This window comes from Epinephelus moara, chromosome 9 (genome assembly GCF_006386435.1).
Source record: "Epinephelus moara isolate mb chromosome 9, YSFRI_EMoa_1.0, whole genome shotgun sequence".
NCBI classification, from domain to species: Eukaryota; Metazoa; Chordata; class Actinopteri; order Perciformes; family Serranidae; genus Epinephelus; species Epinephelus moara.
In genome coordinates this window covers 21,888,565-21,902,071 of record NC_065514.1, presented here as the reverse complement: position 1 = coordinate 21,902,071, position 13,507 = coordinate 21,888,565, and the positions used below count along the sequence as shown (strand labels likewise).

Sequence of the window (13,507 nt, the reverse complement as noted above, 5' to 3'; positions counted from 1 at the left end):
AATAAAGGATCTTGGTATTTCAAGGACGGTCTGTTCTGCTTAGTTCTGTTATGATTTTCCTGTCTTGAATTATTAAGGATATGTCCCTAGATAGTGAGACTGATCTGATGTAATTCATGCACCACATTTCCACTTCACCCTCAGATGTGATTAGCTCTGCTCGGTTTTAATGAGGAGTATAACTGTAAACCTGCACAGTGGGTGCAGTGAATCATGGAGGGGTACAGCTGAAAACTCAAGAAACTACATAATCACAAATAACATCTTCATTTATCCTACAACTTTAATAATTTTTTCCTAAAAAAATCTGCATGTTTGTTCCCAGTTTTTTCATCACAGCACTGACCTATCTAAATTCCCCCCTCTGCTCAAAAATGAGTTTTATTTGTTGTTAGGTCACGTGGATGTTTGAGCTTCACTGTGCAGAATGTGACATGAGAAGGCTGATTTCACATCCATTGGCTAAACAGGAAGAGTTTGTTTTAAACATGACTTTAAAGACGTGCACATTTGAGATTTTGATGATTCTGTGATATTGCAGCTTGTAAACTAATAGACAACTTAACACAAACATGATGTGGAAACATAAAACCCTCACTGACATTATACATTTTTAAGCCCCTGAAAACGTAGTTTCAAATTTGAAATGTATTTCTTTAAAACATCATCTTACTCATATTATAGTTAGTCTGTGTCTTTTTCAAATTCCCTTCTCAAAATGTATGATTTCTCAATCTTACTGAAACATCTGTATTCTCTGTTATCAGTTGAGTAACTTCTGTTTTATGGTTTAGACATCAAAGATTACTCTGAATTACTGTTTCTGAATTTGCTGTGTTGGTCAACGTTATACTCCCTTTGTTCCCATGGCCAGAGGTGTTTCCTGTTATCTTGTCTGATGTTTTGTGGTTGTTAAGTGCAATATTATTATTAAAAGTGCTATGCAGCATATTTACACAGGAACCCTATCAATAGCCTGTGGCATTTATAGTCTTCAATATGACAGGGCAAAATAGTTTATGACTGTACAATCATTTTATCATGTCGCTACACATCTTGTATGTCGGTCTATCAGAGATTTAAAATGAGGTTTGACTAAATCTCACAAAATAGCTGCTAAAAGACTGAATTAGTCTTTAATATAGATCTGTGTATAGCTGAGTGGAGCTCTAGATAGATTCCAACGTCAAGAAGCTCCAGTGACCTCTGACATGAGCCTGTTTGGACAAAAGCAGCTGTGTGCTGTCCTGTGTGTGTGTGTGTGTGTGTGTGTGTGTGTGTGTGTTTCTACTCTGATGCAGAATTTGACAAACCTGTGAGAATCCTCTACCTTATAGGAGGGAGACACATCTCCTGTGAACCTGACACCAATGCAAACAAGTTCAGAGATGGACACACAAAGGTAAACGAACCCTGGTCGAGTTTCATCAATCATCTCCTCAAGCTGTTCAAACAATAGAGTGTAATATATTGACCATGTTCACACTGATTAGTGTTGTTATTGCCACACAGCCGACTTTTATATCACTAAGTAGATTAACTCAAGTACTGTACTTAAGTACAATTTTGAAGTACTTTACTCAAGTATATCATTTTCTGTTCCTTTACATTTCTACTCTACTACATTAATTTCCTGAGTTTAGTTAGCTAGCTGATTAAGAACACAAAATATAATCAACAATTTAGGTATCTTTATATCAATAAGACTTTATTGCTCCTAAAAGGAAATTTACAAGCAGTAAATAAAGTAAACTTTATATTTTGATGCTCATTACTTTTGTACTTTTATTTAAAGCAGCCACAAGGTTCTTTTATTTTATGTTGTTTTTGGCGGCCACTGTGGACAAAAGCAGTTGTAAAGATCTTGATCTGGTAAGCGTGTTCATTTGACTTGGAATGGAGTAAAATAAAAAGCTGCAACGTATTTTAAATGCTGTTTTTCTTTATAAAACACAGGTGTTTGCAGGACGGATAGCGATGAGGTAATGGCTCTCTTTGTGGTGTTGTAAGATTATGAGCTGTAATGTGACGATGATGAAACAAACTGATGAAACTGTTTTAGTGGAATTCACACACGTATGTTACATGTAAGCCTATGACGAACACACTTGGTTGCTGGTTGGTAATAATATTTTGAACTTCTAGTACTTGGTACTTGTTGAGAAGCTAAAGTTATCAACATTCTCCAGTTATGTTATGTCTTTATAACATTAAGTCAACACCCAAGGTTTTTGCCCGTGCTCTTTTACTGTCCTTTTTAACTTTTTTTGTTCTCCTGTCAATTTTTTCTCTTTGCTTTCCTGCCCCAGTATCAGCCTTTACCACAAAATATAACATCAAAAATAAAATTCTTTTAAGAAAAATCTCGTCCTGCTTCCTTTTGACTGGCTAACGTACAAACTTTGCCTGGGAAAGTGTAAACATAGGCTCTTCCAGTTTCTTTGGATTTCGCAGGGAATCGGACCCGGGGACAAACACTAAGAGTCATTAGATAGAGATAGTTGGTCGCCAGTGGTCTCTTTTGCTTATCTAGGTCATATGGAGTATTGAACTGAGACTGTCTCTGAAACGGCAGCACTGTGGCGCAGTGGTTAGCAGTGTTGCCTTGCAGAGGGTTCCGAGTCTAAACCCGGGGTGGGGGAGCCCTTCTGTGTACTCCACGTGTTAGCGTGGGTTTTCTGAAAACGGCAAAGACAGTAAAGACATGCAGTTGAGGTTAATTGGTGTGAATGGTTGTCTGTCTCTATGTGTCAGCCCTGTGATAGTCTCACGACCTGTCCAGGGTGTACCCCGCCTCTCGCCCAATGTCAGCTGGGATAGGCTCCAGCCCCCTCGCGACCCCCTTGTTGCTGCTTTAAGTTCAATTTTATAGGCTATGTATAACTTTTACTTGTAACAGAGTATTTCTGATCAGTGGTATCGCTACTTTTACCTTTACTACAAGTTCTGAGTGCTTTTTCCACTAATGATTTTTACTGTCTAATTAAGTAGGAGTAAAAGGTCAAAGGTCACTTGAGAGGTCATTCAATAACCCTCAAAAACTATGCCATCTGTAGATCGCTGGAACAAGCTAACATTCAGAAAACACACTTAAAAACAATGAGGGTGAATGGTGGCGTCAGGTGATCTGTAGTTCTCAGCAGAGACACACGTCCCTGCACTGCATGTTGGGTGCAGCTCAAACCTGCAGACGGACATTACACCTCAACACATGTCAGCCTCACGTAACATATTACACATTGTTACACTGAATTGAATCAGAAGTGATTGTCTGGACTGTTGCATCAGTTGTTTACTGACGATTTTCCGTCAGGCACCATCGGTTTGTTGCATCATTGCCAATCAGTGTGAATGGATGATGGCTTGCCATAACACGTCCTCCACACAGCCCTGTATTAGGTTTCACTGCCCCTGCCCCCGCTCCCCCAACTCACTTCCACAGTTTTATATCTCTCATCTTTATCTTTGTCTCATATTATTTTATTCTTAATTTTAAATGTGCGTGATAAATGTGCGGGGGCCAACAAGACATGGTGGCATCCAGGGGGAGCTCCTCAGCTTCCACACCCTCGTCTCAACGCTGTGATTGGATGATCAGGATCCCTGAAGTGTTGTGTCATCTTCCAAAAGATGTTTCCCATTCATTTTGAGGTGAGGGCTGACTATTTGCTCACAGTGGGAGGGACGTACACAGCAGTCACACAAGGATTAAGTGGAGATTGGGGACACAAGGTGCTGCAGTATCCTATTGAACAGGTGAGTGTCATTTTGAGTTCTTCAGTCGTGTTGCGGTGTCTTCTACTATGGCAATACTCTGCAGACTTTATTAGATAATGCGTTCTGCAGGAGACGAGGCCCTCTTATAGTCAGTTTGCACATTTACATGTTGCCCATAGATACAGAGATAGTGGAACGAGCCGCCTGTTGACATGGTGAAAACATATAGGAAGATATGCAAATAAATCTGCAAGGCCTTTCATAAAGCTACACCCGACGTAATGCCATATGATGCAGACCTACCTTAATTATGTGGAGAGGAAATGGGTTGAGGAGACTGCAAAGTGTGACAGAGTGACAGAGTGACAGAGCTGGTTGAGGGCAGAGGAGTTCGCTAGATGATTAAGCAGCAGCTCAAGGTAAGAGGCTTCACTTACAGCACAAAACTCCACTGGAAAAAAAATTAATTTTACATATGTGTGTGGTGGCTTGAGAGTTAGAAAGCCATTTTTTTCTTGAATGTTAGCACTTTAGTTCCAGCAGAAAATAAAGCAGACTGATATATGGTTTGATACCACTGTACTATGTTTGCTTTTTCTCTTTTTGATCCAGTGCATTAGCTGCTAAAATGTGCATTTATCTTTATGATTTTTTCTAAGTGAGCATGCCTCAGATTCATTTTTTATTGTTTTACTACGGTTAGACAGCGTCTTTAATATGCTTTGCTTGACGAGTGAGGAAATCTATTTTGATAGATGTTGTTCAGGGGAAGTATATTTCTGAGAGCAACAGTGGGATTCCGATAAAACTAACTTTAACAAGCCACAGTCCACTTCCACTTAAGTTCTGGTATTTGAATTTCCCCTGTGTAACTGCAATGAATCTCATAAAGGGTCCAAAGAGTTAATTTGTGGTGCAATACATCTGTATTAACAGTTAATGTGACAATATTCAGGAACAGTGTGGTGCTTTTAAACGGAATTTCACCTGAACCTGGAGTGGGTGATGTGCAAGGGCTGTGGCGTAAATAAAGAGCCAAGTTTAGGAACTGTGTCACATGGCACTTCCTTTGAAGCATTTCAAAAAACACAATCACATTGTTGTAATGTGCAGCGAGGTTAAAAGAACAACTGCACCAGTACAACCTTACACAACCATATTTGCATCTTTGATACTGGATAATTATTGATCCTTATCTCATAGCTAACTAGCTCTGTTTTCATTATCCCTGTCACAACTGCTACTAACCACTGAACCTGCTATGTTCTCTTTATCTGACAGGTCTTTGTTCCTCTGGCTGCTGACCTCTGACCTCGCCGACATGGAGGTTTTATACCTCAACTCCTCAATGCTCTTCGTCTCCCACAGACCCATCAACTACACCATCGGTGACAAGACAGTGTATGAGCGCTGCAAAGACATGCCTGCTGTCATCATTTGGTACCTGGGCCTGCAGTTTATCAACATGTTCCTCGGCATTCCGGCCAACCTCATGGTGCTGTGGCTCATCCACAAGAACAAGGGGGACTCCTCCACCTCAGATATCTTCATCCTCCATCTGGCGATTCTGGACGTACTCTTCTGTCTCATCCCTCCCCTTGAGCTCGCCAACATAGTGTTCCTCACCACCAGCAGCACCTGGTACGTGCTGCGCTTCTTCTACGGCATCAAAGACTCCTCGCCTCTCTTCCTCTCCTGCATCTGCCTGGACCGCTACATGGCTGTCGTCCACCCCATCACCTTCACTGAGCTCAAGGACCGTCAGCACAGAACAGTCCTGGCCATCGTGGTCTGGCTGATCACTCTGGCCTATGCTGCTGCTAAATGTGTTGGCAACATTGTCAACTTCGAAAAGGTCTTCACGGGGATGATTCTGGCAGCGTTTATCTTCATGGTGTACTGCAACATAGCGATCCTCTGGGTGCTGAGGCAATCTGGGCCTGGCAGAGATGAAATGCATCCTGTGAAGAAGAGAGCCTTTAAGATGGTCCTCATCATCCTGGCCATTATTGTGTTCAATTACTTCCCACCTGTCGCGCTCTTCCCCTTCCAGCATTACTTCTCTCCTGACGTGTTCCGTTGCTACATTCACTACGTCGCATTCGGCTTGATGGACTTCAGCAGCAGCATTCAGCCAATGCTCTATCTGTCCAAGGAAAAGATCAACTGCTGTCAGAGCTGCACGACGCAAAACTAATAAGGATACATGTTTGCTTTCATGTTAATGTACTGTTGTTGTATGATATAGGAAAATATTAAGTTCTTCTTTTTGTTTGATCTGATTTTGAAAATGCTGATTGTTGAGAAGATGTGTTGTGCAGTGGTTCCAGTTCAGGCGCCAGAAGAAAATGTCAGCATGTTAAATGTTTCTGCAAACCACATACACTTTACATTCGCTCGTCTCTTATGTATCATATCAACATTTCTAAAGTGCAATAGTAAGGAGCTAATTTCATCACCCAGAGGTGGAGGGTATGATGGACGGCGTGTCACCTAGGCAAGATGGCTGCCAACCTGCAGACCAGTGAGCCCAATATCGGAGACCAACCAACAACAGAACCAGTTGTTTTTTAATGAGGTATTGCTGTGTTTCCAGCAGCTTTTTAGCTCCCAAACATGAGTGTTTTTCTAAGCAACCCATTGCTCTTTCACTAGCAGGGATAGTGCCATGAAAATGGGTTGCTTTGTACCAAAACATTGCTGCCTTTCCAGCGCAGTCTGAGCCCCCAAAAGTGGATATATCAAGCCAAAACATGTTTCCTATCCATAACCAAATCATTTTTTTTAGCCTAAACCTAACCAAATGTTCACCACAGCGTTGTTGAAATATAAAGTTGCAACATATCCGCTATGAAATGTGCAAACGTAAGGTTTCCATGGTTTTCTGAAATGTACAATGTCAACATTTTCTTGGCTGTTGGGTTGGTGGTTCCCAACTGCCGATCTGGGTCCCAAAAGGTTGACTTTAAATATTAAGATTTGTGCCTGCACTGATGCTGATAAAATATGCACAAAATGAATTAATAGTATATTGTTTAGATGTATAGATTTCTTACAAAGTCTCTCTGCCAGGGAATTTTTAAGCATGTGTTAAATTTTTTAATAAATGGTCAAAAAAACCCCCAAAAAAATCCTCTGTTACCTCAGGTGGTGTGTAACCATACAGATAGTTCGTATCCAGATTTAGAGATACAAGAGCTGAAACAATTAATCATTTGATGCAAAAAAAGAGTAATTGTCAACTTTTTAATAATTGTCATTAATGATCAAAATATTTTTAAGGCGTACAATGCAAAAAAAGGAAAAAATAACCTTCTTTTTCTTGTCTTTATGGTGAATTAATTCTCGACTTTTGTTTACATAGACAATCATTTTGAAGACATTACCTGGAGCACTGAGGAACTGCAATGGTCATTTTTCACAAGTTTATTTTTCATTTTCCACACTCAACAATTAATTGATTCATTTCAAAAATAATCAACTCAATTGCTAATAAAAATAATTGTTGTAGCTCTAAGAAATACCAATCCTCAAGCACTTACACTCTCAATCAATTAGTGATACATCTGTTTCATACTGCTGTGGAGACAGCTGTCACATGTAGCATCCTTGGCCATCAAAGCATCTTTCTAGTATAATAATGTATGTAATAATGTATTCTGCATTGAGTTGCCTTAACTTCAGCTTTATGAACAGGCAGGACACCTCTCCACCATCTATCCATGGCAAGAAACTAAACCTTTGTGCCTTTATGTGTCAAGGAACAATCACTGGGGCCCACTGCATCATGCAGGCACTTATCCATATAAACTGTTGTATTGGCTTTTCTGGTTGCGCTAAATGTGAAAAAAGTATTTTAATAAATTTGTACTCTTGTGAAGATGTTCTTTTTTTGCACATTGTTTTTCATTTCAAATAAATATTCCTATAAAGTATAAATAAGACATACAAACATCTCTTGGTTAATGTTTCTCTTTAATTTAGACACAAATCACACAAAAGTAAGTCACATTAAACTCCTAGTAGCAAACACTCAGTTTAATATACATTGCTGTGCAGGTATATCAACCAGTTGCCACAACAAACAGTAGCCCTATCATCATAAACATGACGTCTCACCCCTGTGTGTCAGTTTCAGACGTGTTTCCTGGCAGCACAGTGAGGAACCTAAAACACATCCTCTAAAAGCTCGACATTCTTTGAGATCAGCATGGCTTACAAAACAATTATTAATTTACTATTAAAAGCAGGTCGATCAGTACTGAATATCTGCAGTAACGTTATTACACAAATACATTCGTGTCAGTTCGATGGATCAGACTGCTGACTGTAGAGTTAAAGCTATATACAGCAATATATTAATGATCTTCGCCTTAAGTCACTGTTGCAGCACACATTTCTAACCCTCGGGCTACTACAAAGTGAATACATGTGCAAGAAGCATCTTCAGTCTAAAACAATTATATTGTTATAGTTTACTGACCCCTGTGGGGGAAACTTATTTTCTCCACAGGGAGGTCAAAGGTCAGGACCAGCTGCAAGACAGAAACCTGGACCAGGGATTCAGTGACTTGCTTCAGCAGGGTGGTAGAAACCACTAGCACCTCCTGTCACTCCGACAGACATTGCATTCAGTATTTCTTTTCCTTTAAAGCATTTTAAAAACACACTACCAACATTTTGGTAACAAACAGCATGTTTAAAAGAACATCTGTTCTTTTAGGGTCCCGTTTTCTGTCTCTTTACACCGTGTTGAGACGACTACAAGAGAAATATTAGAGTTTATCAATGAAAATAAAAGTCATTAATTGTAAGGAATTGCTAAATATTTGGACCTATATCACAGCAAAGATTAGACAACAGTGTATTGCACTGTACCACAAACATCACATACAGTTTGGAGCATGAGAGCTCATCCTTGACCTCGGGAACAGCAGTTAGACAAAAACAATCAATACTTCACTTCTTAAATGAGCATTTGTATATCAATTACTCACCCCATGTTATGGTGAATTTTCTCACATGCCACCGTGGTGAATGAAAAATCCAAAAACGGAAAAATATCCTGATGAATCTAACAATTTAACAACAGCAAAACTGTATCAAAACATGCATTTACAAACCCATACAACTCGTGCAGTATAATCCCAGCCTCATTTATCCAGTCTTTTGCTCAGTAGTTCGCAAACAGTGCACCATTTCCAGCGGGGAACTGTGCGGAAAGTGAAACTTAATTGAAGCTCCTTCCAATGCCAGACTCCATTGACAAAAACAGTCATTTTACCTCGCTGAATGCAGGAGCTGCTGGTCTACCACTGCATCGCTCAGTTAGTTTGTTTGTGTTACTGTGTGACTTTGGTGTTTTTACGGGTTAGTTTGGATTCACCAAAGTCACACAATTACAGGAACAAACTATCTGATCGAGGCAGTGGAGGACCAGAAGACCTGGTATTCAGTGAGGTAAAATTACTGTTTTTGTCAATGGGGTCTGGCATTGAAGAGAGCATCAGTAAGATTCACTTTCTGTTCAGTTCCCTGTTGGAAATGGCTGTCTGTTTGGGAGGTACTGAGCATACGACTGGATAAATGGGACTTGAATTATACGGCATGAGGTGTGTGAGAGTTTGTCATGGATGTTTTGGTCTAGTTTTGCTGTTGTTAAACCCCTATGACCTCAATTCACCTAGAATTTTCTCAATTTTGGAATTCTTCATTCACTTGCGACATGGGAGAAAAACATACAAATGGTCATTTGGGGGTTGAAGTATTTCTTTAACTAAAGCTCCACTTGCTAGCTTTTTCTGGAGCTTTTCAACCACAGCACACAACCTTAGTGGACTGAAAACAACGCTGCACTAAAACAGCACAGGTGGGTGGATGTTATTTAAGGTACTGGAGAGACAATGAAAGATGATTCAGGAAGTCTAATTTGAGCAACAGTTTGAAGAGTTTGGACACTTATTAGACACAAAAATACTGCACAACACTTTGTAATACCCTGTTGATGTAGGCTGTGAGATGAGTTTCTATAATAGCTATAACATGAGCTTGATGTACAGCCAATATACTCATCTTTTAAGAATTTGGTTCTAATTCCTATCAGTGTCTGAAAGTGTCTCCGAGGCTGAGGGTCGGTTTGTTTCAGCCTCGCTGGTGCCCCCGTCGCTTTGAGCCTTCTGCTCCTTGGCTGCGTGCATCTTCAGGTGCTTCTTAAGCGAGGACTGGTCAGTGTAGGTCTTCCCACACTGGCTGCAGAGGAAGACCTTCTCTTTGGTGTGGACCAGCTCGTGTCTCTTCAGGTGGCCCGACCTGCTGAAGCTCTTGCTGCAGTACGAGCAGCTGTACTCCTTCTCGCCTGTGTGAGTCCTCTGGTGCAGCTTGAGGCTGCTGGCCACCGTGAACTTCTTGCCGCACTCGTTGCAGCTGTACGGTCTTTCTCCCGTGTGCATCCGCATGTGTATGGTGAGGTGGCCCGCCTGGCTGAAGGTCTTCTTGCACAGCTCGCAGCTGTAGGGCCGCTCTCCAGTGTGAATCCTGTAGTGTGTCTTGAGGTCGCCCAAGCCGTTGAACCTTTTCCCGCACTGAGCGCAGCAGTATGGCTTCTCACCGGTGTGGATCCTCTCGTGTATACGCAGGTTGCCCGCGTTGCTGAACGTTTTGCCACACTCCTGGCAGCTGTAAGGCCTCTCCCCAGTGTGTGTCCGCAAGTGGACTTTGAGCTGGTTGTGCTCGTTGAAGCACTTCCCACAGTGTGAGCAGGAATAAGGCTTCTCCCCAGTGTGGACACGTTTGTGTATCCTAAGCTGACTGGGATGGGCGTACGTTTTACTGCAGATGTTGCAGCTATAGGGTCTTTCTCCTGTGTGGGTGCGCTTGTGCGATTTGAGGAGATCCGCCCGGCCGAAGCGCTTTCCACAGTAGCTGCAGCTGTGGGCCTTCTCAGCGCTGTGTGTCTTGATGTGGATGTTGAGCGAGGCTGCTCTACTAAACGTTTTGGGACAAGAGGGACAGCGCAAAAAATTGTCACGGATCTCCAAATACTCATCTGCGGGAACAGCAGCGTTTTCCTCGTGCGCAACCACCTCTGGCTCCACATCCTGTCTGCTCTCTGCATCAGGATCTATTCCTGATTCAGGGTAAAACCTCAACACATGCTTCAACTCTTGCTTGGAGAAACAGTCATTGTCACTATAATCCAGCACCCCGTTCTGCTCCTCCTCCTCCTCCGTCTTAATGAACTGTCCATCCTGCATGTAAGTGTCTGAAACAATGGTGACTTTAACTTCACTGTCGCTGCCTCTGGAGTCCTGTTCCAGGCCTGTAGATGGCGGCAGCGGTGCATACGCATCATGACTGTCAAAACTGACCTCTGTGCTCTCGTTTTTTATCGGCCTCATAGTCAGATTGAGAAGCGAGGGAGGCTGGGAGAGGTCAATAGCGCCGTTTTCATCCAGGCAAGGCTCTGTTTTTACAGATATCAAGTTCTGGGTGGACATGCCTGCCTCTGCTGCGTTCACACAGGGGCTTTCTACTATACGATCAGTCTGCAGTAAAAAGGGGGAAGAAGACGTGCTCTCCCTCATCTTGTCTTTCTGCTTCCTCCTGGTGCTCTTCTTGTCACTGCTGCATATAGACACCTTGAACGTGCTCTGGGTGGAGTTGATGGCATGATTGTTCCATTCTGATGTCGAAAACTTTTCAGTGGTGTCTTGTTCATGAACATCTGTGGGGAAAAAAAGCCAAAGCCAAAGGTTATACAAACCTACAGTACAGGTAAAATGTTTGATTAACTGACAGTCACTAGTTTAAGAAGGGAAAAACATGAAATGACACTGTGGAAGCAACAAAACAGCCTCAACAAACTTAACTGACGTATAATTTAAAGTTGCATCAAATGATATTCAATGATGTTTACCAGCTCCCTGCTAGCTTTGCCTGTCTGTCATTTGGTGTTGGACAGGTAGTGTACAACAGGCTGATCGCAGCTTTTTTTTTTTTTTTTTCCAGAACTTGCTGCCTGTTACAACTGGAAATGAGGTAAATCTGAGTGAAGCTTAATCCGAGTGGGCAAGAAAACAAAAACAACAGACTGAAAGACACTAAAATGTTCTACAAAGCTGAGGGGTCACTGCAAGCGACCTTTTCATCATTACACAGTCATTTCATGCATTTCCAACATTAAGATGTTGGTTAGGGCAGCGTTAACAAGAGGATGCCTTAAGGCACCTTGTTCAGTTTTATTTTTAACACAATATGGGTATTATTACGGCTGAACTGAACATGTTGAATGCATTTCACTTAAGGGGATATTACAGATTATATATTACAACATGTAAAATATAGTCTAGAACATTATCAACATAACGTCTGGTGCAATACTAAAGCAGTGGCATTAACGTTGTTATTTATGTCTATAAGACATAAATAGACTCTAAGTAATTAGATATACACTGTTTTATCTCAGCTATCTATGAATGACTGAAGCTTATAGAAGGATTCAGTGGACCAGAACTGTGCTGCCAAAGGGTCCAATCCGGGAAGCAGGACGACTTTGCACATCTAATTTTGATGCAGTGCAAAGGCTAAGAGGTGGCAGGTTTCAGGAGCAAGTAAAACAGTAAGTAGCCTGCTTCATATAAAGTGCGGCTTCGGAGGCTTTTCCACTCTGACCGGAATACAGATCTCTGCAAAAACAATGAATACTTATTGCGGTCACATTCAAAGATACTGAATTCTATGCAAAATATTATCAATCAGCAGCTTCAGTATAAAAGAATCTGTATCAGACGTTTATGTTAAAACTATATTTGGAGCCTATTGCTAAGACACTGCCAAAACTTTTGATGTGTAGATGGTTTGTAAGGCAGGAGATTACTTAACCTGCTTCCTCAATAGCTTCCACTTTAGTATGGTGTTGTGTGGCCAGCATTACTACACAAGAGTAGAAACATATGGAAAGATGCACATGTGATGACAGTGAGTAGACTGACTGCATGCGGAAAAACTAAGACATATTGTTGAAATTGTGATAGTTTTTCTTATAACATTTCAGGTTGCTCATCATCTGTTTTGAAAATGAAGGTTTTCAGAACATAACTGTGCTTCTTTACACTAAAAAAGGGGAACATATGTTTTTATGAAATGGTGTCACTGGTCTGGCCCATCTGAGATCAAACTGGGCTGTATATGGCCAATGAACTAAAATAAGTTTTAAAAGTATAATTCAAAACAATCAATGTACTGAAACCTGAGTTGTTTATGTCTGCCTGTAATACTGTCTTATGCTGCCTTTAATTTATGCCTATATAAACACACACACACACACACACACACACACACACACACACACACACACACACACACACACACAATCTGCTGACAGTGCAGGGGATGCATGAACAAAAGGACAGTAGCTGCATGTCGCGACAGAGCCTTACCCCTTGCAGCAGACTCGGTGCTCTTCTGTGCAAACAGCAGCCGCTTCAGGCCCTCGTTTTCGGACTCGATCCTCCGTATTGTGCCCTGGTACTCGGACAGGGTCCGGTCCACTGAGTCCAGGATGTCGCTCACTGTGGCTTTAAAGATCTCGTTCAGAGAAGACTCCAGGAAGATCTTCAGATCACTCGACTTGGCCATGTTGGACCGGGTGGTTGCAGCTCTGGACACCTCGCCAGATGGTTTGTGTATATGGTTGCAAGTGTCTGGGAAAAAAAGTGGGTGTGTGTGAGTCTGCTGCTGCCGTGTGCGGAACAAACAAAGCAGACAGTCGCACGAAAGTGACGGCGAGGAA

At 41.7% G+C, this 13,507-nt stretch overlaps 2 protein-coding genes across 2 annotated transcripts; one reads left to right on the top strand and one right to left on the bottom strand.

Moving 5' to 3' along the window:
* The first annotated feature begins 5,038 nt into the window (after nucleotides 1-5,038).
* LOC126395981 (proteinase-activated receptor 3) lies at nucleotides 5,039-5,914 on the top strand. The gene has a single exon (XM_050053783.1). The coding sequence runs from the start codon at nucleotides 5,039-5,041 to the stop codon at nucleotides 5,912-5,914; it is 876 nt and encodes a 291-aa protein (XP_049909740.1).
* A 1,252-nt stretch (nucleotides 5,915-7,166) lies between these two features.
* LOC126395902 (zinc finger protein 436) lies at nucleotides 7,167-13,466 on the bottom strand. Its single transcript, XM_050053683.1, has 2 exons — nucleotides 13,155-13,466; nucleotides 7,167-11,440 (listed from the first exon to the last, which is right to left on the bottom strand). The coding sequence occupies exons 1-2, from the start codon at nucleotides 13,351-13,353 to the stop codon at nucleotides 9,807-9,809; spliced, it is 1,833 nt and encodes a 610-aa protein (XP_049909640.1). The 5' UTR covers nucleotides 13,354-13,466; the 3' UTR covers nucleotides 7,167-9,806.
* Between the last annotated feature and the right edge of the window lie 41 nt (nucleotides 13,467-13,507).